At 41.8% G+C, this 23,191-nt stretch overlaps 1 protein-coding gene across 1 annotated transcript; it reads left to right on the top strand.

The window, feature by feature from the left end:
• Positions 1–331: 331 nt before the first annotated feature.
• Positions 332–22,365, top strand: LOC111225475 (paralemmin-1-like). Its single transcript, XM_022750372.1, has 6 exons — positions 332–677; positions 14,108–14,150; positions 14,973–15,053; positions 19,566–19,681; positions 20,432–20,502; positions 20,756–22,365. Exons 2-6 carry the CDS (start codon positions 14,109–14,111, stop codon positions 21,133–21,135), a joined length of 690 nt encoding a protein of 229 aa, XP_022606093.1. The 5' UTR covers positions 332–677; position 14,108; the 3' UTR covers positions 21,136–22,365.
• Positions 22,366–23,191: the final 826 nt, after the last annotated feature.

The following is a 23,191-nucleotide window of genomic DNA, read 5'->3' as shown; positions in this document are numbered from 1 at the left end:
ACCGAAGAAAACGGTCCTTTCTCCTCTGGTAGGAGACCTGGATTTGATCCCAATTTTAGGCTGCACGTACGCCGCTCATCTGCGGCCCTGAAGCAGACAGCCTGGTTCCTCGGACGTCATATGATAAAGACTGGAGGAGAGCCAGAGGCAGGGCCCCCGTTTGGAGAGGAGGACCCATATCTCAGTCAACGCGAGCAACCAGGGCCCCATTATCTCCACAAGGCAGGGAGGCGTATCCTTTTCCCCTCTGCACTCCCCTTCACATACCACTCTGACTCTCTCACCCCCCCACCCCCACCCCCCCCGCCCCCTCTCTCACCCATACACTAACTAGACTACAACCTGCTTCAGACGACGCCCCGTCGCCCATGAGATTTGCACCTCCGTCGTGCGTCTTTTCCGCTCTAGAGGATATCAGTGTGGTCTTGTCATCATCATCATTATTATTATTGTCGGGCTGTGCGCGCGAGCTGCCCGCGGCATCACCTCACCAATAACAGACGGGGTGCCAGTCAGAAGAAGAAGAGGAAGAAGAAGAGAGGGAGGAAGAGGAGGAGGAGGAGAGGAACGGGGTGACAGAGTATTCCGAATTGACGCTCAGAAATAAACAAGTAGACAGACAGACACCCTGTTTGGAAGACCGTCTGCGGCGGGAAGCGAACGGGATCTGCAACTGAGTAAGTCGTGATTTCTCTCGTGTGCAGCGGTTGTTTTCCAGTGGCTGACCTGCTTTTGGTGATTTGTTCAGAGGATGGTTGTGCAGCGGCGCAAATATTTAAGCTTCCAGCCCGGCAGCATCCTTCCTTGATTCCGTCAGGAGGGATGACAAGAGCGGGACAGAGGGACGGGGACAAGGGAAAATACAAAAAATAGGAAAAATATTTATGTAGGAGTGAGATTCCTCACTGTAAACACTGTGTCGATCGCTGCGTTAATGTGAGGTTACAACTCAGTAATCACAAGAGGCGCAGCATCATTCAAGGGGACATACATGCACGCTCAAAAATAACAAGCTGCACGGTGAAGTCAGGCGCTGATTTGGAGGTGAATTGTAGAAAAAAATGGCTGCATTGTTATGTCATGTCAACATCCTCTATTGCATGCCTAGAGGGCCGTTTTACTGTACTGTACTTCCAAGCGAGCCAGGACGACAGGTGTAACAGGATGACATGTTTACGCGAATGCTTTTGATGATCCATCATTGTAACATCGACCTGTTTGCGAGGACAGTGTTTCAGGATGTTTTTTATTTATTTTTTAATTTGCCCTCGACGGGGAATTTTCCAGTGGCGCCAGCCGGGCATGGCCGTCACTGCATGGGTGAGAGATGCTGACTGGCTACAGGCTGTAGGAGGAGAGGAGAGTAACAGGGTATTCTATGGTGTGTTGTGATGTGAGCAGTCTGCTCTAACATGGCGCGCATGAGCTGATAAACCTTGGCCATTACATACTCCTGTCTGGAATTTACACTGTGCAGTGGGCCAGGCAGTTTGGGTTTAGGGTAGCAGAGAATGAGACTGAGTGCATCTCCCTAACAGCCTGAGGTTTAGCTCCAGTTCATTTCATCTCAGGTTGCCACCGGTGATAGAGTCCGGCTCCTCCATCCTCCTAGAATATCACGTAGGCTTGTGTTTATATTCTGGAGCTGTTTTCTATTCCTGTCTCTGGTGATGTAATTATGTTTGATCACAGCAGGTATGGACACAACTGGACAAAGAGTGTGTTTTTGTTTCGTCTTGTGTCCATTGTCTCTCTCCAGGGGTCTCTACCCTGTGAACCGATGTCACTGTTGTGGACAACACCTTTGTTGACAAGACCGGCAATTGCATGATGACAGCACAGAGTTTATAAACACAACACACCCATTACATACGTGCGTGTCCTCGAAGTCCAGACAGGATATTGACTCTTTGTTTTGTTCATTACAATAGACAGAGTGACACCTGTTTGTTTCCTGGGAATGCTGGGAAAAATCTGTGCAGTGAAAGTGACAGTTACTTTAAGCACGACATCTCATCTGCTTGTCACATCATCCCAGGTGTTAATGTGGGTGTTGATGTTGAAAAGGAGCCAAAGTGACTTGATTTCATGTCCTGAGGGCGTAATTTTCTAGGTGGAGACGTGCAAGGAATGATGTGTTTCATTAGATGAAGAAGTGTTCACTGCAGGTCACATTTTTTTAGCTCTCCGTTGCGATTATCCGTGCTGTGTCACAGCTTGAACTTGAGAAATCTAGCAGTAATAATTTGAAGTAGACAGTGTGAAAGATCAGTGAAGAGTTGCACTTGTTTAGTGAGAAAATAAGGAACAGACGGACAAAAGATGGAGGGAATGAACTTATCAGTAGCACATGTCTGTCACTGTTCGTCGTCTGTTCTGTCATTTTATTGTATGTGTGAGACATGTTAAGTCCACCACAGGCCTCAGCCTGGCCGAGTGTGAGCTGAGGGTCTATATCCGGTTGGCTGCTCTGTGTTGTGTCAGCAACTCGCAGCGGAGCTGACAGCACTTGTCTTGTCCGACCAATCATCGTTCAGCATCATGAGTCTGGACAGCAACATTTCGGTGCGTGTGTGTTTTTGTGTGCTTGACTGTATGCATCCATGTGTGTTTGCACATGTGCAGCTTTTGTGTGCATTGTCTCTGCATGTATACCAGAAACAAAAAGATGGATAGTAGTGTGTGTGTGTTTGTGTGTGTGTGTGTGTGTGTGTGTGTGTGTGTGTGTGTGTGTGTGTGTTTGACTGTCTCCTAATTGGGCCCTGGTATGGATGTGCTTTCACTAATTTAGATAGGGGAAATAGGCTGGTAACCAGAAGGTCAGTCATTGCTAATCTTGGACTGTCAGTGAAAATTGAGGCAAAATGTGAGTGAATAACACTCTTTACTATTAACTACATTCAAAGTGCACTTCAGTTAGCTCTGAAGCCCTGACAGCTCAGATAGAAATCCATAATGAGCAGCACTGGGAGTGAATGTTCATGCTGAGCAGCTCCTTGAAGTGAAAGTGTAAAACTGTTACCAAAAAGTGCACACTCACTAACGGTGCTGATAAACACTCTTTAAATAGGCAGAGGACGTCTAAGTGACACCACAGTGTTGTTGATGATATCCATGCAAAAAAGTAGACTTGGCACAGATCTATCTCAACAACCCAATGCTCACTTACACTATCAGTGAAGTCACACACGTGTGTCCCCTACACATTATGTAGGTGACTAACTAATCAGTATTTTTCTATTAACAATTGATCACATATCTACTTGTATGTGAAAGAGGCCGCAGTTTCCCTCAGTTCTGTAGTGCATTGTGGTATCTTTCAGCTCATTGCTTTGGTTCACCCGTTCTGGTTCAGTCTCATCAATATAATTTCAAAGACACAGCAGGCAGTTGTTTTCAGCTAAAAAAAAATAAAAGCTCTGATAAACCAACTGTGTGCTACCTGCCCAGCACAGTGGAGCATTTAGCTGCTTAAAGCCAGATAGTTAACCTTTAGGAGTTAGTGGAGACAGCAACAAATGGGCAACTGCTCGTCATGTAAACTTAAAATATGTCAGTGTCAGTGTTGTGTGTACAGATTGTTTCTGCCGCCCCCCGAGTGGCCAAGAAATCAGTTAAAGCAGGTTTACAGACAATGCTTCGGGGATTAAAGGCAACGTCTACATTGAAAGTGACAGCAATAGGTCTGCTGTTTTAATTTTATCTCTGCTATTGCACTGACAGCATTTCTGTGGCATAACTGGTTGGTACAACATCATTACCAGAGGACAGCAGGCCTCTCATGGGTTCATATCCTGCCCTGAGCGAGTAGCCCCAGAGTGATAGATACAGCTAATTACCCCGGCCGACCTTGCTGTCATTAAGAAACCATTTATGATGTGGTTATAAAATCAGATCAGTAAGCTGCTTGTGGAAAATGAATGGCATGCATTACAGAAGCCCTTACAGCCACTGTTTTGTGCTGAAACATGGTATTGTAGGGTGAAAGAGGAAGTTGAAGTGAAAGCTTGCTAAGCAAGCATAAAGAGTGATAAGGAGTAACATCTGGGCTCTGTGATGTGAGATATTATTAGATAATGTGATGTACTCCACCTTGCTCTTTCTGTCTACATGTTTTTTTCTCCGTCTATTAATCTCTGCCTCCTCTTTTACTCCTGGATAGTCACTTTTTCTTTCTTTTTCTTTTTTTTGACTATCTCTCATTACAACCCCCCTCCTCCTTGCTGCTTTGTCATGACAGATAAGGCAAGAGAGGATTTGTTTTTTTCACTCTCTTCCCAGCAGATAGTCTGTCTTCAGATAAACTGTCATTTTTAGCCACTAAGTCTTTTTTAATCTCAGGGGGAAATGTGCTCAGCACTGTGTTTGTGCATTTGTGTGTGTGTGTGTGTGTGTGTGTGTGTGTACAGAAACCTGCACACACCCACACACTCATATGATGATCATCAGTGTTGTTGCAAAGATGATATCAAAAGCACTATTGATAAGCAGCAGAGAGGGATCATCCATCTTTTTGCACTGTAGATAACCTTAACATAACAACACATAAACACACACACACACACACACACACACACACACATACCCATGAACATCTGGTTTAAGGGGAAGAAGGAGAAGGAATATTAGGTCTTGTCTCATTGTAAATGAAATATAGAATTTTTATAGTCCCAGAAGAGGCTGGACAAACATACGTAGCATAAACAATTCTTGAGCCTCTTGAGAGCTTTAAGTGGGGATTGGGATCTTGCCATAAGGGAAGGTACCTATTTGGCCTAATGGTTCCTGTGTTGAGAGGCTGCTCCAATAATGCAAGTGCATAGGCTTCTTATATCCGGATATATAGTTTGCTGATTGACCAGAGAAGCAGATGAACACGAGGACATAGGAGACTATGGGATATGCTATGGTCTGTCTGTAAACATAAAAGCATTGCTGTCAGCAGGTCCTATTGATGCTAATGTTGTTACATTGCTTTCACAAAAAGATGCAGACTGAGGTAAAGGTCAATCATTAGATCCACTACCCTATTCTTTAATCATTCTAGTTTAACTCTCCGATCTTTTTGAAATACTTGATAATGAGAGACATAAACGGACATTTGAAACGGACGTTCTCAATGTTGTCTTTGTAGTAACTTTGTTCATTCCCTTGTAAAAATGAACTGCTGGTAAATCAGAACAGAACAAGAGCTAAAAGGCCTTTATGTCATTCAGTGATGGTGGTTGCCCACATTTAGATTTTCTTATTCTAACTCCAGCCATGAAACATCCCGACACGGAGCAATTAGTGACATGAAAGACGCTATGCACGTGGTTTTTCTACAGTCTACAAGCTGAACCTGTGTTCCGACCTCCATGCAATGGCAGCAGTCAAAACACAGGGATCAATAAAGTGTCACAAGAGCCGTAGACTCTGCATGCTTTCCCTGGATGTATAAAAATGAACAAGCGAAGACCACGACTCGACAGATTCGCAGTGTAAAGATAATGTTACTGTTGCAGAAGTAATGAAGGTCGAGTGTGGTCAAGCGAGGAAATGTGGGCATGAGGCGAATCGATGAGGAGGAATCCAGGGGGAAGAGACAGGGTGAAGATGTCTCTTTGAGGAGACTTACAAGAGGCAGAACAAACTTTTTTTTTTAACTTTCCAAAATCGAGAATAGAGCAATTATGCCCACTTCATACAACGACTGGCCAGGCATGCGGAGGTGAGAAAGTAAGCTAGATTTAAACTTCTATTAATTCTTTAGATAATTTTTCCCATCATCATTTTGTGTGTACAAATGAGTGCAATACTATGAATGTCTTGAGGAAATATTATCTGAGGCTGTGACCTGTGACCTCCCCATATCTGAGTAATTATCGCGGCTCATCCATCTCTATGACGGACGGCTGTTGACCCTGCCTTCGAGCGTTGTACTAACTAACTTGTTCCGAGCACATCTTTTAAAATGGCTACTTCTGAAGGTGCCTTGAGAAGCGGGTCATCACAGTACGGGGGAAATCATAACACACAACTAGACATTGGTTGCAGAAGGAAATACTGAAAATATTGCTGTTTTTTACAGGGAGACGTGCAAAGGTAGCAATTTATTCAATTTAAAATTGGGTCTGTCCCTGTGAAAAAGCAGAAGAGGCTCTTTTCAAAGTGTTCACACAACACTCTGAAGAAATAAAAAGTGTAGCGGCCTTCAAGCGGCTTTGCAACGATTTTACAAATCCAAATTAGTTCAGTAGTCATGGACATTATTAGTCAGCCTGCATGTCAGAAGAGTTGTATAATGTGTTCTGTGGCTCTGGAAGAGCTTTATCAAAATTAATCCCAGTAATGTCACCGGGGTTGTCTTATCTTGGGTTAGAAGACTACAGACTTTTTGGGTTAGAGTGTTAGGGTAAAACTAAAAAGCTTTGGAGAGTTTGAAAGATTTACTAGACAGGGAAGGTCTAATGAAACGTTGCTATCCATCAGTAGCATTATAGATAGTCTATGATCTAGTGTTCTTGGAGCTTGAGCTACAGTCATGTCAGAGGAAGATGTTTCAGCCTCTGCTTTTTATCCTGTCTGTGCAAGACTGAATCTCAGGGGTGCTTTCAATTGTTTATCTCTGTTTATTAACTTAAATTAACGACATTAATAAGACACATTTCAAAATACCACTCCATTAGCTTGCTCAGGCCTATTGACAATGGAGCAAGTACATCGTCAGAGCTGACTCTCTCTCTCTCCGACCTCCTCACCACACCCCACGTGTCTCAGTCTGTGTGTGGCTTCACATTCGTGCCCTCGACATGGATGTTACACAGTGTTTCAACCTCCTCTCTACGGACAGAGCTGTTATTTATGGGCGACCTCATGGGGGCAAAGGAGTTTTACCCTCTTACGCCTAGAATACTAACATGTGATCTCAGTGGACTTCCTCCAGTTTTTATTGGCACCACACTGTTTATGTTTGGCACAATTTGTGTTGTGCCTCAGATAGAAGGATGCAGAACTGTGTGTGTGGTGTTTGTGGTGGTGGAGGAGTCATGGTGTGCACGCTGGCCTGGGATGAGCGTACGTGTTTTTGTGTGTGTGTGTGTGTGTGCGTGTGTGTGTGTGTGTGTGTGTGGCCAGGGCAGAAAGGCAGGGAGGAGTATTGTTGTCCCTGTGCGCTTTTGGCCTAAGGGAAGGAAGCCGTGGAAGTGGGGAGTAGAGAGAAGGAGAAATAAGTGCCACTCCAACACAGTGAGTGTGAAGGGGATTTGGGATTAGTTTCCTTTTCCAGAGTCTCTCAGTTTTGTAATTCAGGGCCTGGGTCATTAAGCTCAAGAGTCATTTTCATAGTCATCATTCTTTCTGAGAGGAGAGTGTTATTTTGGTGTGCGTGCGTGCGTGCGTGTGTGTGTGTCTGTACATGCTATTCAATTCAAGAGTAGCCGTAAATCTACACATCTGGGATCTTTCCAGATTTAAGAGTAAGCAATAATAAGTCTAGTAATTAGTCAGTGAATGTTTTCCATGCCTCTCCATTTCATCTAATCTCCACACAAGAGTTAGTTTTTGTGAGTGTGCTGAGGTGTTTTATTATGGCTGCATAATATCAGTTAAAAGGTTCTGGCTGTTCAAAAATGAACACCTGAATGAACACATTTCCTTTTCAGAAGGCAGTTATTAGGTTATTAGACTGTACATGCTGCCAGCATTGTATAACTGGAACCATTAGATGGTGTTTTCAACTTTTTTTGCTGTAACTTTTCTGTGAAACGCAGCTGCCACAGGCCATTAGGGAGCATGGGTAATATCAACTAGCATGATTCTTCTCTCAATATCTCTCAGTTTTTCTGTTGTGGCTGCATGTCTCCTCCACTTTGTTGGTTTGATAACAAACCTCTCACTCTGGCTGATTGCCTCTCTGGTTTAACAACATCTCTAATTGGCCAACAAGCCTCCAACAGTTCTCCATATCCAGTGTGTGGAGCACAGATGTTTCAGATTCGGGTTCTCATTCGGTATTCAGATCAGTTTGAAATACAGCAGTGTAATTTGTTTTATAGGATGCGTCTGTAAATATTCCATATTTTTGTTATAGTCAACAAAGCCAATAATGTGTTAGTTCGTCTCTCACTACTTTACAACTTCCCCAGCCCAGGCCCACTTTTTCCTAATCAATCTCTTATCTTTAAAAACAGGTCACCAGTACGTACTTTTTTTTTATCAATACGAAATAATTTTCTGAAACAGCTGTGTACTGTAGTTTTTGGCAGTTGTTACTTCAACAGGAGTAAATAGTGTATTTGATGGGGACTGTTTTCCCGTGACAGATTTGGTGAGCTAGTGAGGGCAAGTTGGTGTATATGGGATAGACTCAAAAAAATAAATAAATTGCAGTTTCCATGCTCAGTATAATGAAGGAACATGTCACCCAGTGCAAGACTATGGCTCACTGATGTGTGTTTAATAGGTTTTTTTTTGGACAAAAATGGAGCTCTGTGGCTCAGAGGATCAGGCTTTGGCTACACAGACAATACTTGTCAGTAGGAGAAATACATTGCTGATTTAGGTCTTTCCATTGAATTTGTTGACAGTAAGAAAAATATAAAATATTGCAAGAATTATTCCTTAAAAATTCATTTAGCTTAATAGCTCTTCTTGTGAAAGTTCATATATTTTTCTTTCTTTTTTCATGATTTTGTTAGTCATTCTTTTTTGTCAAGCGGAGGGACAACCCATATGGTTGCAATGCTGTAGGTGTAGAGTCAGGACAGGCATTGTGCATCGAAGTGTTTACTATCTAAGCAGAAATAAACCCTGCAGTAGAGTACGTGTGAGCGTGGGAGGCAGGATCAGAATCAGAGTGTTGCAGTGACTAGTTCCAGATTGTTGTTGTGGTGTTTGTTTAAGATAATCCTAGATTAGTGGTGATGAGACCTGGTGTAATCTGCCACTGCTGCCGACAGATAGACACACTGATGGACGGCCCGTGGCTGTCCTGGAGTCTCATGTACAGATCAGTACAGCATGTACTTGCTGACCTTTTCTCTGCCGGACTGTGTAGCGTAAATAATGAATACTATGTTTCTGAACCATATTAGTGCAACTGGCTGTAGCAGACTTGGTTACTTTACAAAAATGGCTTAAAAAGGTTTCCAAAGTGATGTTTTTCTCACAGCACAATAATTTTGAACAATGAGAGGCGTAAGTGTGATGCTATGATTAACCAAAACCAGCAGTGTTTATTATGGGAGGGCTGCATCTAAGTTTGGGTTTGGTGAATCCTGCCAATTCAGCGGAAGGAAAACCATTCCGTCTCACCTCGGAAAGGAGAGGTTTTTTTTTAATCCGAGGTGGGCTTTAGGCCAACATGATATCCCTAAACAAAGATGCTCAGCAGGATTATTATTCATTTAGCTCCATAGGCATTAAAGTAATCACTTCTAGGGCATTTCAGTGCAGATAGAGAGTGTGTAAAGTGACTGCTGGTGCCAGAGGACCATGAGCACAATGCTATTAGAAAAGGATGCTAGTGCTCTATGCGGGCAGTTAATGTGTTCCTGGAAATGCTACAAGAGCAGTGCACTCAACAGGGAATAGGGCTGGTCATTAAGTCTGTTTCCCTGACTTCTTCTGTCATCCACCTGCCTTGACATTTTGCTAAAAACATCCCTAGTCTTAATGTATTGTTTTTGTGCAAGTCTGCCGGCAAACACCACTGCCTCTCACAGTCCTGTCTGACTGATTTTATTGTTCTGTTATATTTGTCTGTCTTAGTATGTCTCTCCTGGCCTGTCTGTGAGCGACTGGCTGCCTCCCTGGATGTCTTCCTTTCTTTCTCGGTCATGGATGTAATTACTCTTCTAACTATGCCGCAAAGATGCTTGTCTGTGTGTGTCTTTCCTTTCTCCCCATTTGTCCATAATTTATGAGAGAGGCAGCAGGACAAAGGCCCGCAATGTTCCAACAAGGTGGACATATTTCTTCCCAATACATTTTAAAAATTCATCACGACAGTAGCCTAGAGGTTAGAGAGGCAGAGCTGGCTTTAAAATTCAGCTTTGAATGGTGGGACCAGGCTTGGAAAATCTGAGCATTTAACTCCCAGCTGGTCCAATGGACTTCCACTGTTAACTCTGGCATGAACTGGGTAGTTGTGGTCACAACTCACAGAGCCACATGTGAAGATTTTCCATTATTTGTTTTCAGTAGGCATGGGCAGTAGGCACTTCCATTCCTTATGTAAAACTTTTTTGATTTTAAGGTCCACTAACTAGCTCTTGGCAGAGCTTTCAGCTGTGTCTCGATTAGCCAATAGAGGTTGTTCAGTTGTTGCCATGTGACATGTGGAAATGGGGCGACAGCAGCTAAAACAAAATCAAGGATGGACTTTCAGGATCACAAGTACTGATGATCTTAGACTGTTTCATGTAGGCAAAGATCTCATAAGACTAAATTAAACATGAATCAATTCGAGAGGTTTACTTTATTTTGTTAAATGGGAAAAAGGGTGTTTGTATAAAGATATGGTTAAGGTGTTAAGTAAGGTGTTAAAAAAGTATTGTTTGTTACTCACCCTAAAACTCAGGTATTGCATCAGCCCTGGTATCAAAGCTTTTTTTTAAACTTATTTATTCTTTCATTCATTTCTGTTTATATTTCCACATTTATTTTGTTATTCTTTCACAGATTTATACTTTTTAATGGCACTCCTATGACTCCATAGCTACAAAGCTAACATTAGCATTAACAGCTGTTTACTTACTGGTCTAGAAGAAACATTGCGAGTTCAGCATTAAACTTCATTCCTTTATTGGCCAAGAGCTGTCTCAAGAGGTGGAAAGCAACGCCAACGTTAACTCTTGCCTCTATCACATGTTTTTCTCTACTGAAGTCAGCATGCTAACTAGCTAGCCCCAGCCTGTCTCGTCACTTTCGGATAGCGACTCACTGTAGCCTCCAACCTGCCCTGAAGATGTGGCGCTGCTCAGAGGACTATTATAACCTCTTGTCTTGTAAACATAACGATGGCCAAAGCTCGTCAAGCAAAAATCCCCACCACCTGCTCCCGGCAAGAGACCACATTTAGCGGCAGAAAATACTGGCCCTGACTGAAATTTCCAGTCAGTTGAGGGTCTTTGAGGGTGACACTCTTCTTTTGTTTTAGGTGCATTCATTACTTTCAAGTTACTATAATGGAAAGTTCTGCATGTAAGCTGTTTCCAACAAACTTTTCAGTAGAGTGAGCAAGTTCAGATATATAAGTGTATGCTGGTTTATTCAGGGCATTTTTCACAACTGATGTATCCAATAGAGATAGCTGACATTAATAGAATTACACATAACTTGTTCCAGCCGTGCCTGCAGTCTCCTGTCAGCTGTGGATGAGTCCTGCCTTGTCTCTGCTCATGCTCAGGGAGACCTTTCCTAGGTCAGGATGGTCAGTCATTTAATAACAACAGAGTTCAGTCGGTACCTCCAGGCCTGATGAACTGATCCAGATGAGTTCCCAGATGCACAGTCAGCTAACTGCCCTGCTTTCACTGTAACCTGAGGGCTGGGATGGGAAGGAGACTTAGTCAGAAAATTGGCTATAAAACGCTGTCAGCAACAAAAACGTAAATAGTATCTGAATAATGTCTTCACAACTGTACTCTGAAATGGGAGCAGGAGCCTTATTTTGTTATTGATTGTTATTAGTCAAGATGCATTTTATTTTTCATTTTACTTGTCTTATTCATCCTGATTTTACTCAGTGCATCTCCACATGTCTTTTCATTCTTCCTGTTTGTGCTGGGAAAGGCGAAAATTAGAAAGAATGTGTCTAGACAGTGTGTGTGTGTGCGTGTGTGTGTGTGTGTGTGTGTGGGTGTGTGTGTGTGTGTGTGTGTGTGTGTGTGTGTGTGTGTGCGCGCGTGCATGCTCGTGCGTGTGCATGTGCGTGTGTACTCAGTGGGTTGATCAGATGATTGTGGTTTCACTTTTCCTCTAAAGGCTCTCCATGTGATGGTGACGTTAGAGCAGTGTGGTGTGTGAATGTATGTACGTGTACATATGCAGAAAAGCCAAAAAAATGTGCACATGAACCATGCGTGTCACAGATTAACCCTAATATAATACACCCTTGAGGTTTTCTGGAAGTCCTACAGCTTCATTGATTTGGACAGTGGACTAACAAGCATGAAAGAAAATGTATGCTTCTTTATGTTTTGAGAGGGGCCAGTGTTGTTGCACTGCATGCCTTTCGTATGGGAAATAAAAACTGTAGCAATCAGACCAGCAAGGGTGTGATAGAAGTGATGTGGTCTGTTGTGATGCTGCTAAGTTTTTTTTTTTTTTTTTTTTTTTTCTCACAATACAAGCTTTGTGAGGATTTGGTTGGGAAATGATACAAGCGAATTCACATGGTGACGGTGGGGGTCCTGGCCACTCATCAGAGTGAGTGACACAAACGTGTTAAACACATTTTACTGGCACTGGAGAGCAGTGGGTGGAGAGCGATGTAGATGTAGATGTTTTGTCATAGTACTTTTGTAAGACTTTTGGACTCGTGTAGAGAAATGAGGATCCCATATGTGTAGTGATACAGTTTTAGTTTGGACTGGAAAAGAGTGGAAGAGAGTAAAAACAGTGTTTTTACAGACACAAAACAGTGTGAGGGGCTGTACGACAAGCAACCTGAGACTCTAGGCAGAGTCAGAGAGGTCCTCTTCTTTTCTGGACTTGAGTATTTGACAGTTTGATACCAAATTTGTGTATTTGTTTAGAAGTATTAAGTGTCTTGATTTTAGGGTAACATTTCTTTGACTATAAGGTTTCCAGAGGTTATTGCTATAAAAAATAATAATGGTGTAATTTTATGTGAAGATGGGGACACATCACCCTTAATATTTTTATGTTTTTATTATTTCACCTGTTCCACTCAATTAAATCTATCAAGTGACAATCTCACCTTTATTTGAAACTTGCACATAATGTGGTTTCACAGGTAATGAATTTCCAATAGTGATACTGTGATGTCGTAATTAGGATGGCAGCTGTATTCATTATTCATTTTTTCTCAAGTAATCAATTAATTGTTTGGTCTGTAAAATGTCAGAAGACAGTGGAGAATCCCATTCACAACAAACAAAAGCAGCAAATCTCTGCATTTTAGAAGCTGGAATTATGATATTTGTGTTTGACATTTGTGCTTGAAAACAGAATTCAATGATTGTTCAGTTATCAAAAATTTAGTTGAAAAAATAGTTGGCGCTTAATTTGCTGTTAATCAACAGAGATTACCAGTCAAATTGTTTCAGTTCTAGAGTTACAAAACAAGAATTTCATCTGGTTTATTTTTAAAATGAAAGAGAGGGACTGCACACGTGTTCAGGCACACAGTTATCAGAGACAAGACCACAAACACTTACCAACCCTTTTTTTTTTGTCAGCTGACAAATCTCATGTTTAGTTGGAAAAGGTCACATATAGTATTATGTAATGTATTACAGTGCAAGCATGCAACTAAGAACACACAGTTCTGTTGAAAGACACTGTGTCTTGAGCCTTATATACATACGTATATACATTCCTGCACAACATAACATTCCTTTTCTATAGGAAAGTCAGCTCAGATGATATGCCAGCCCCTATTATAAACATATCTTCACTTCATATGCCTGATGTTTGACTTGGTCTTGGGGACCAGATAATATCAGTCATTTACCTACAGAGAAGAATATGAAACTTAGATATATGGCCTTTTTAGGAGCTCGATATAGTGATAGCTTTGTCCCAACAGTCGCAGTCCTTCCCCTCTGGCTTCAGCTCTGCTTCCGTCCATCCTCCATCCTGGAGCTCTGGTCTGGAACCTATTAGAGCAGGAATCTCCAGCAGCGCCCTGCTAGCGCATTAGCATGCCTTCAGTGACGCTCCCTGACAGGAAAGAGATACTGATTTAGTGCAAAGAGACAGATATTTAACCTCAGTCACTGGGAAGTCGTTGGAAGGTAAATGGCTGGTAAATGAATGCTACAGTTAAGGAAAGTTGTTTGTGTGTAATGTCTGATGTCAGTGGTCATGTGTGGCTGTAACTCTCTCTCTCTCTCTCTCTCTCTCTCTCTCTCTCTCTCTCTCTCTCTCTCCCCATCAGGATGGCTGAGGTGTCACAAGAGGAGAGACTCCAGGCCATCGCTGTAAGTTATTTCTACATACACACATTTCTGTCCCTTCCTTTCTCTTCCATACACACACACACACACACACACACATTCTAGACACATACAAAGTGCACATCAGGGCACACTGTTGGCTTTAGAAGGAACAAATCATTGCTGCTTGTCGGGATGTGACTGCAAGTCTTAATGACTCAACCTTTTAGATCCCATCTCTTTCACCCATTAGCAGATATCGACAGCTAATGCAGAAGCTACAGATCAGTACCTGTCCTTGTGTCTCTCAGCGTCTCTGTTCCCCTTGCTCTGTCTCCATTGGCCTTTCATCCTTTAGTCTGTTTTATCCTCATTTTGTTTTTTAATAACAATATATACATATATTGTGATATATCAAATTGGAAACTGTTTTTTTATTTTACCAAACATTTATAACTTGTGTCAGACATAGTGACTAAAACACCTTTGAATTTGGTTTGTGGAAAGTTTCACAGCCCAGTAATTCCAAATCAAAGCTCTATCTGGATATCCTGAAATGTTGAATCATTAAAATATGTCTCCACTGGCCTGGTCTGTATAGAAGGTACTTCACGCAGTTGTGTGCTATGAATATACAGTACATACTGTAACTATACACCAACTGCTATGTCTGTCTGTCTTGTTGTCTCTCTCCTGCATTCACAATTACACTGACTTGCACATACGCCGCTGTCATTAAAGATTGCCATTGAATCATCAGCACTACCTTTAAAGGCTATGGCTTGGTAATATTCAAAATGTTCTGATACCCGATTTTCAGTTTTAACCCTTGGATGCCTCCTTCATAATGTGTCTGTGTGGTAACAGGAGAAAAGGAAGAAGCAGACAGAGATTGAAAACAAGAGGAGGCAGCTGGATGATGACCGACGGCAACTCCAGCATCTCAAGGTACACCCATACATACATACATACACTTCCACATGCACACACATTTTGCACATGCCCCATTTGCTCCAGCTGTAATTATGTTACATGTTTTGAAAAGAAGACACAAATATAAAAAAAAAAATGTGTTTTAGTTAGTGGGGTAGCCTTACTGTACTTTGCAATTTAAGCAGGCAATAGACCGCAGAGATTAAAAATATATCTGTGGTGTGTTCTCACAGGTTATGTTACAGCTTTGAGACCAAAACGTTTCCCTGTCTTTAGCTTTAATCTCCACAGTGTGCTCAACAGATCTTTGCATAGTCTTACTTCCTGCCCTCCAATACACCAACACCTTTCTTTTACTTAAAACTTTTATGTGCTTAGTAGCGGTCTACCTACACATGTTTCCGGTTTACCTATTATTTCCACCTTAGGTAGGCGGATACTGACATCACTATGAGTCAGTTCCAGGAGAGAAATCTTTCCCCAGTTCCCTGATTCAGGCTATGAATGAAAAAACAATTTAGCAATTTTTTTTTACATCACACAGCTTGAGTTTAAAGCACAACACCACAAGAGCTGCCTGCACTATATTCATCGTCATGGCAGTACTTGTATACACACAATGTGAAGGGTGTGATGGGTTGCTATTTGAGATGGATGGATGGATGGATGGATGGATGGATGGATAACATCACATAATCTTAGATGTAGCTTGTGTTGTCTTTGTTTTGGATCATTTTTTTCACCATCATCCTCACCTTGAGTCCCAAACTCCACCATCTGGGGAAAGCGGCAGATCTCAAGTGCAGCGAGTGAGCTCGCATATTTCCACCTCAGCACCTCAACTTTATTTTAAATGTACTGGAGCCATTGCACTGATAAGATTAATGTATTTATAAATAAAATTCTTAGCAGTGTGCAACCTGAACCACCACCACCAGCCTCTCCCTAACCCTTACTTTAACTTGAAACAAACTGAGGGTCAGTCCTGTGTTTTCGGGAATCATGCCCTATGTGTGAGCAACGTTTGACACCCATGCAACATTATTAAACTCTGTGATTCTTTTCAAAAATATCAGACCAACAAAGTGAGATACTCCCTAACTGCTGCTGTCACGGAATGTTCAGAATGGACAGCAGATAACTCCGGCAGCCCCTCCACATGCTGTTTATACACGCACACACACACACTCCCTAAAACACACACACATTCAAACCTGCATGCATTCGGACACACACTCATTATATCAGAGCCAAGGCTTTTGTCAGCGTATGTGTCAGCATTATCAAAGCTATTTCAGCCGCACACCATTCAGCAGGTCACAGATAAGAGCAAAGGTTGCGGAGCGTATGCGCCTGCGCGTTTGTGGCAAAAGTGCTTGTGACCTGTGCAACTGGCCTTGCGTGCTCCCACTTTTTCTATTTTCAGAGCAAACCTTTGTAAATGGGTATCTGCGTGTGTGTGTGTGATCGTTTTTGCGTGCGTCGCTTCATAAAAGAACACAGAAGCCTCAGACAATGCGGTGGGCTTTGGCAGAGGAAACAGATTTTTGTCCCACTCCCACCAACAGGAAACCGCTCTTACACCCACCGCACCCCGCTTTCGTCTCACACACACACACACACACACACACACACACACACACACCCACACACACATAGACACTGACACACAGAGGGGAAGTGTAATCATGCTGTACAGGAGCATTAGAAGGCTCTTTGTGCAAACTGAAGCAAGTATTTCTTTTCCAGAGGCAGCATTCATGTGGAAAACCCAATAAATGTCTCAGTTTACACACCACATTTTTATAACAGTGTACCTGGCCCACCATTAAATCACACTAATACAGGATCATACACACACACACACACACACACACACACACAGACTCACACACAGACTCACACTCACTGTGCTGACAAGATGGAGAGATGAGGTAATGCGATGTTGTGAACACAGAAAGCATTAGAAGGAGTTCTGTTTTTAATTAGCAAGCCATGGCAGATATGATTATGCAAGCAGGAGCCCCTTTAATTAAAACCTCTGAATGTCAATGTCATGTTCTCTAAATATGGGAAACACACAGTTTAAAGAGTGTTATACGCATATTTGCTTTTTTTGCCGAGAGTTAGATGAGAGGATTGACACCACTCTGACGGCTGTATGAGAAATATGAAGGTAGAGCAAGTGGCCGGTTATCTTATCTTAGCTTAGCTTAGCTTAGTTTAGCTTAGCTTAGCATAAAGACCAGAAACAGTGAAACAGTTGAGCCTGAGAGAACAAAATCCAACTTCCAACACCTCTAAATAATATCTTGTTTGCTTATTCTGCACAAACCCGAAGTGGAAAATCAACACGTTGTGGATTATCTGACCTTCGACTGTTAGCTAGTCTGCGAAACACATCTCCTGGCTTTAGCTTGATGTTTACCATACTGGCATGGAAGTGGTTTATAACTCATGGCTAGAAAGCAAATTATCATATTTCTTAAAACGTCAAACCAAAAACTTTTAAAAACAAATTTTCAACGCCATGGTTGACAAAATAATAAGACTAAGAAGGACTGCATAAACTTTATTTTGAAGTTTTGCCATCACACTTTGTACAAGGAGAGATGCTAGATGAACTTTGAAATGAAGCTCTTCTCCCTACAGCTGCTCAGTACATTTGGGTGGGTGGGTGTGTGTGTGTGTGTGTGTGTGTGTGTGTGTGTGTGTGTGTGTGTGTGTGTGCGTGCGTGTGTGTGTGTGCGCGCGTGCGCGAGCGTGCATGTGTGTCACAGTTCCGCCCTTTGTCTGCTTCGTTAGCAGCTTTTTACTCCAAAGAACAATGGAGAGAGAGACGTAGCTTCAGCGCTACAGCTTTACGACTGTCCATGCAGACTGGTGTGTGTGTGTGTGTGTGTGTGTGTGTGTGTGTGTGTGTGTGTGTGTGTGTGTGTGTGCGCATGAGTGAGTACATTAGTGATGTCAGGCATTGGGGTAGTAAGGTGTGGCAAGAGAGTGAGCAAGACTGAAAGCGAGAGAGAGAGAGAGAGAGAGGGAAGTAGGGTTAGATTCAGTACCCAAGAGACCATGCAGGGCCAGTTTATGAAGAGTGTTGAATTACACCGTGTGAGTGTGTGCTGTAAAGCTCTGTGCAGCTGGGTGTCTGGAGCTGAATTGCTCAGTGGAGAAAGTAAGAGTTTCAACAGACTTTAACACATACAAACACATAAACATAAGTGGAATTGATGGAGATACACCATGACATTTACAACTTAATTGGAGTTCATGAACTTCATGATTGAGAAAGATGCACGCAAGAAAGAGGAAGGAGTGGGGGTCGAGTCAGAGAGGAGAAAAAAAAATGGGGGGAGTTTTTCTGTAGAAATTCTTGTTGCATCACTGGAGAGGAATTCACATCAAGCACAGGTCCAGATTTTCAGTCCAACTCGTGAAAACAAGAGCTTTTTCTTGCACTTTCCCATATGGCCAGGCAGGGTTGTCTTTCACTGCATGGTCTAACAGCTGCGAGTAGGACACACTGTTATATTTACCTCAAAGCATGCCAAGTATTTGCTTTGATATTATAGCTTATCTACAGGAGGGAATGAGGATGGGGAGGCAAGATAAGGGATACAGGGGTGTTTGGAAATTAATAGAGGAAATAAACATTGATTGAAATAGAAAGAAAGAAGTGGAAGGCAAGAGAAAAGTAAAGAGTAAAATGAATAATAGAACAAAAGATTTTATTTCTATGTTATTTATTTCAATTAATGTGTGTTTTTAATTATCTTGCCCTAGAATTAACTTTATCTACAGTAATTATAATATGGCTAACAGTTTGCAATGATTAAATCTAGCCACAGTTTGTGCTCTCGGCTTGTCTGTAAAGATATTCTCATATTCATTGTCAAGCTCCAGGAAATGTTTGATGTGGTTTAAGATTAGAACTATTTTGTTGTTGTTTATCTTTGGGTGATTTATCTAGATTTCCAATCCCATGCTCAGATGAGTATAATAGGAGAATTATATCTTAGTTTGACTTTTTTTTCTGTTCAGTGCCAGAAGCCTTGATGCTCTGGCTGGGTGCCATAGTCCACTTGGCAACAACAAGTTGGCAGCAGTTGAAGTGTGTGACAGAATCACTGAGTGGCAGCAGTCAGCAGAGAAGCAGTGGACACGCTTGCCCGGTAGATTTTTGTTGTAGATTAGCTAAAGGGATTGTTGCTCGCGCTCAGTGAAAGTGCCACTAATCTCTTCTGAAAGAAACTGCACTGATGTCCAAATGAAAAAGGGTGATAACATGGAGCATTCTGGGAGGTTTGAAGTTCTGCTAATGAATTAATCAGCTGCTCCTAATGAAAGACACATGATGAAAGGTCCTCTATAAGAGCCTTTCATTACAGCACAGATATGCGCTCATACACCAAACACATAGAGATTTCAAGAGCATTTACAGTAAAAATGTATTCCTCTTTTTTACCAGTATCACCAATGTTTTTTTAATGGAAAACTGATTTAATCTACTCATATTTCCCCTTTCAGTCGAAGGCACTGAGGGAGCGCTGGTTGTTAGATGGAGCTCCAGCAGAGGAGGAGACTCAGAAGCGTCTCCAAGAGGACGAAGTAAAGACCAAACTTCTGGAGCAGGTCATCCTCAGGTCAGCCTCTTAAAACTTCTCCAAGTCCGATCTTTGAAACAGACCATCAAGAACTTTATTTTATTTGCAAATGAACTTGTCGATTATGTGTGGTTGTTATGGTGAAAATGTAGGCTTGGGTTAATTTGCTCTCCAGTGGTGCATTTTTCCAGTTCTAATGAAAAACTGTAACCAGTAGGAAGAATAAATCTGTATTATCTCATTCTTCAAGCCAAAGCTATATTAATAATGGAGTAGAACTCTTGTGTCACACTAGACAACATTAGAGACAGAGGTGAATGATGTCCATAGCAACTGCAGCAAACAGAGCTTCTGATGTCATGGGCATTGCACTACAAGTGATGTAATCCAATTTTAGTGTCCAGACTGAGACAAATCTCAAGAAATTCAATTTCAACCGGATACTATGACTACCAGTAATTGCAATTTTTTCATTTCTTTATGTGTGTATTGCTCAGTGCCAAATGCAAGCACAAGTAGATAGCATATGAACAACTCATCTGTATTGTTTTTACATTTTAATATTGTCTTTCACTTGGAATGGGATTTTCTAATGGTTTAAGGGCATGGTTCATAACATGGTCGACTAGATAAAATATCCAAGGAACGTGTCTTGGTCATTATTTGTTTCATTTGTAGACTCAAGGTGTATATATTACAGTATAATCTCTGTGTTGTAGAGGGATTCCATGCTAATTTAAAATAATAATATCAATAATTCATTTTCATGTGTGTGTGTTCCTGAGCCAGGCTGGAGCAGGAGATTGAAGAACTGGAGACAGGCGTGCCAGCCAATAAGGGTGTGGCCAAAGAAAATGGAGGTAAGTTTGGTATCCACGGCAACGTGTGATCACACAGGAAACCATGGCAACGCAGCCTGAACACCAGTTTCAAAAAGAGAAATTGAGCTAATAATGGCCTCTTTATCAGCCATTTTAACTTGTTCCTCTCTGCCGGAGGTCATTAAAACAATATTTCCTTTCTATCTTTCTTTGTCTCTCTGACTTACCCTGACCACCCTCTTTCCTTCTGCACTCTCCTATCCTCACAATGGTACTCTGGTGCTCCCTGTAGGTGAAAATGGAGTAGTGCAGACCTCTGGTCAGACCCCAAAGAGAGAGGTGACAGGGATTGAAGCCAAGCTGCTGGGTCCCAGTCCTGACCAAGCTAGCGCAGACAACCCCGTCACCTTGGTGTTCATGGGCTACAAGACCGTTGAAGAGGAGCAGGAGACCCACAAAGCCCTGGGAATGGAAGGGGTGGACGGCAACGTAAAGGCTGAGTTTGTTGTGATCGAAGATGGGGAGGGGAAAGCTGGAGGAGAGGCAGCCACAGAGGAGCAGGCTCCACCCAACGGGAGCATGGCAGAGAAGGAAAAGGCCAACGGAGGCGGGGAGGAGGGAGAGAAGGAAAAGGAGAAGAAACAGACCTGCAAATGCTGCACGGTCATGTGAGCTGTGTATGTGAATGCGGGTGTGGGTGTGTGTGTGTGTGTGTATGGATGAGTACACAACTGCACCTGTGTAGGCAAGTGTGCCATTGCATGTGTCTGTATTTGCAGATGTGTGTAACTTTGTGTCTGTGTGGGAGTGTGTGTGTTTGTGTGTATGTGTGTCAGGACTGGAAAAAAACAAAAGCCGAAGTACACAGCCAATATACCAACAATGAGAGCCAATACAAGCTCCAGCTACAACAACAAGAACCACAAAGACTCATAAGTACACTTTACTCTGTATACTTTCTCTGATGTGTATTTGACTTTTGGTTTCTATTGATATTTTTCTATTTTTCTGTCTTGACATTTATATTGTATTCAGTATGTATATCTTTATTATGGGACTGTGTACTGTAAGTTCATTGTTATTATTGTTGGAAAAAAAGAAAATGTATTAGCTCTCTGGACTGTACTGCTACCCACTGGGGGAAATCTGGAAACTTTAAATCATTTAAGTCAAAACAGCAAACTATGAAGGACACAGACACTTAAATATATATATTTCTCTGTGTAGGCCTACCAACTATTTATCAGTCAATTTCATATTGCAATATTGTCTAAGATATTATTTTAAATAGTATTTTAATATATTGATATGAAATTATGTTTTATACAATGTATTTATTGTTTTTGGTTCTCTATATCATCGCTAACCATTAACTGCATGTAAGCTTGTAAGCTCTACCAGATTTGCGTTACAATCATTACAAGTGTCTGTGCTTTCTTAGACTCATATGTGCTCATATCTTTGGTCACACAAGTCTTTGTATCAGTAAAAGTAAATATAATTGGCAGTGTTAGAGATATGCATTAAAGGGGCTATTTGTAAGTTTTGCTATTGCTACATAGCCAGCGTTAACAGTTGACTCACCAGTCTAGAAGAAACATTGCGAGTTCAGCATCAAACTTCATCCCTTTACCCACCAAGAGCTGTCTCCAGCGGTGGAAACCAAGGCCAATGTCAGCCAAGCCTTGTCTTTTCTTCTCCTGAAGTTAACATGCTAACCAGAAGAAGAAGTAGTGCTGCCCAGAGGGCGTATTATAACCTCTTGTCTTGTAAACGCAACGATGGCCAGCGCTCTTGCCAAGCGACTATTACCACTCCTTGATGCCAGCAAGAAACCACATTTGGTGGCAGAGAAAACTTACAAATAGCCCCTTCAAAGGGACTATTTGCAAGTTTTGCTGTTGCTACATAGCCAACGTTAGCATTAACAGCTGTTTACTTACCAGTCTTGCCAAGAGTTTCAGCCATCGTTGCGTTTTTAATACAAGAGGTTAGAATACACTCTGACAAGCGTTACTTCTTCAGGGTAGCCTGGACGCTACAAACTCTGTATTGTAAAGTGAGAAGATAGCCCGACTGGGTTATGCTAATTTCAGTAGAAGAAAATAAGTGATATAAATAGAAGCGAAACATGAGGATTGCTTTCCTTGAGTGAAAGAATTAAGTTTGATGCTGAACTTGCAATGTTTCTTCTAGATTGGTAAATAAAAACCTAAACAAATAAAAACCTAAAAATGTTTATTATGTAGCAATAGCAAAACTCACAAATAGCTCCTTTTAAGTTTAAAAAAAAAATCTACAGCACGCAAACAAGAGGCAAATTCGAACACTGACCATGTTGCAAACTGCATTAGCTTCTCATAGATGCTGTATGTGACACATGTACATGAAGATCACAGCTTTTGTATTTTTTAAATAAGATGGATACACTTACTTTATGGTCAATAGAGTCACAACGAACCATTGTGCAATGATATGAAATGCTTAAATGATTTTCCTCTCAACAGTAGAATCAATGTAAATCTTATGAGGTAGCACTGCATGAAGCCTTGCAACATTTTTGACTGTCTTGTCACTGTCTGTTATATGCTATCACGTTCACATGAATGTAAATCCAGGGGTTAAATTGGGATTCGTTCCACCACAATAAGGAGAGGCGGGCTTGCTCAGCTCACCATAAAAAAAAAAAACAAAGGTTTTTGTCACTTTCTGAACCAAATAAAATCTG

Source organism: Seriola dumerili, unplaced genomic scaffold (genome assembly GCF_002260705.1).
Source record: "Seriola dumerili isolate Sdu_G_001 unplaced genomic scaffold, Sdu_1.0 BDQW01000149.1, whole genome shotgun sequence".
Lineage (NCBI taxonomy): Eukaryota > Metazoa > Chordata > Actinopteri > Carangiformes > Carangidae > Seriola > Seriola dumerili.
Note: the sequence above shows the minus strand (reverse complement) of the source record. Positions and strands in the feature narration are given on the sequence as shown.

What these genes read in the sequence shown, in the direction of transcription:
- LOC111225475 (XM_022750372.1), top strand. Translation starts at nt 14,109, where the DNA reads ATGGCTGAGGTGTCACAAGAGGAGAGACTCCAGGCCATCGCT. An exon ending in GGCAACTCCAGCATCTCAAG is followed by an intron (nt 15,054 to 19,565) that starts GTACACCCATAC and finishes TTCCCCTTTCAG; the next exon opens with TCGAAGGCACTGAGGGAGCG. An exon ending in CTGGAGCAGGTCATCCTCAG is followed by an intron (nt 19,682 to 20,431) that starts GTCAGCCTCTTA and finishes TTCCTGAGCCAG; the next exon opens with GCTGGAGCAGGAGATTGAAG.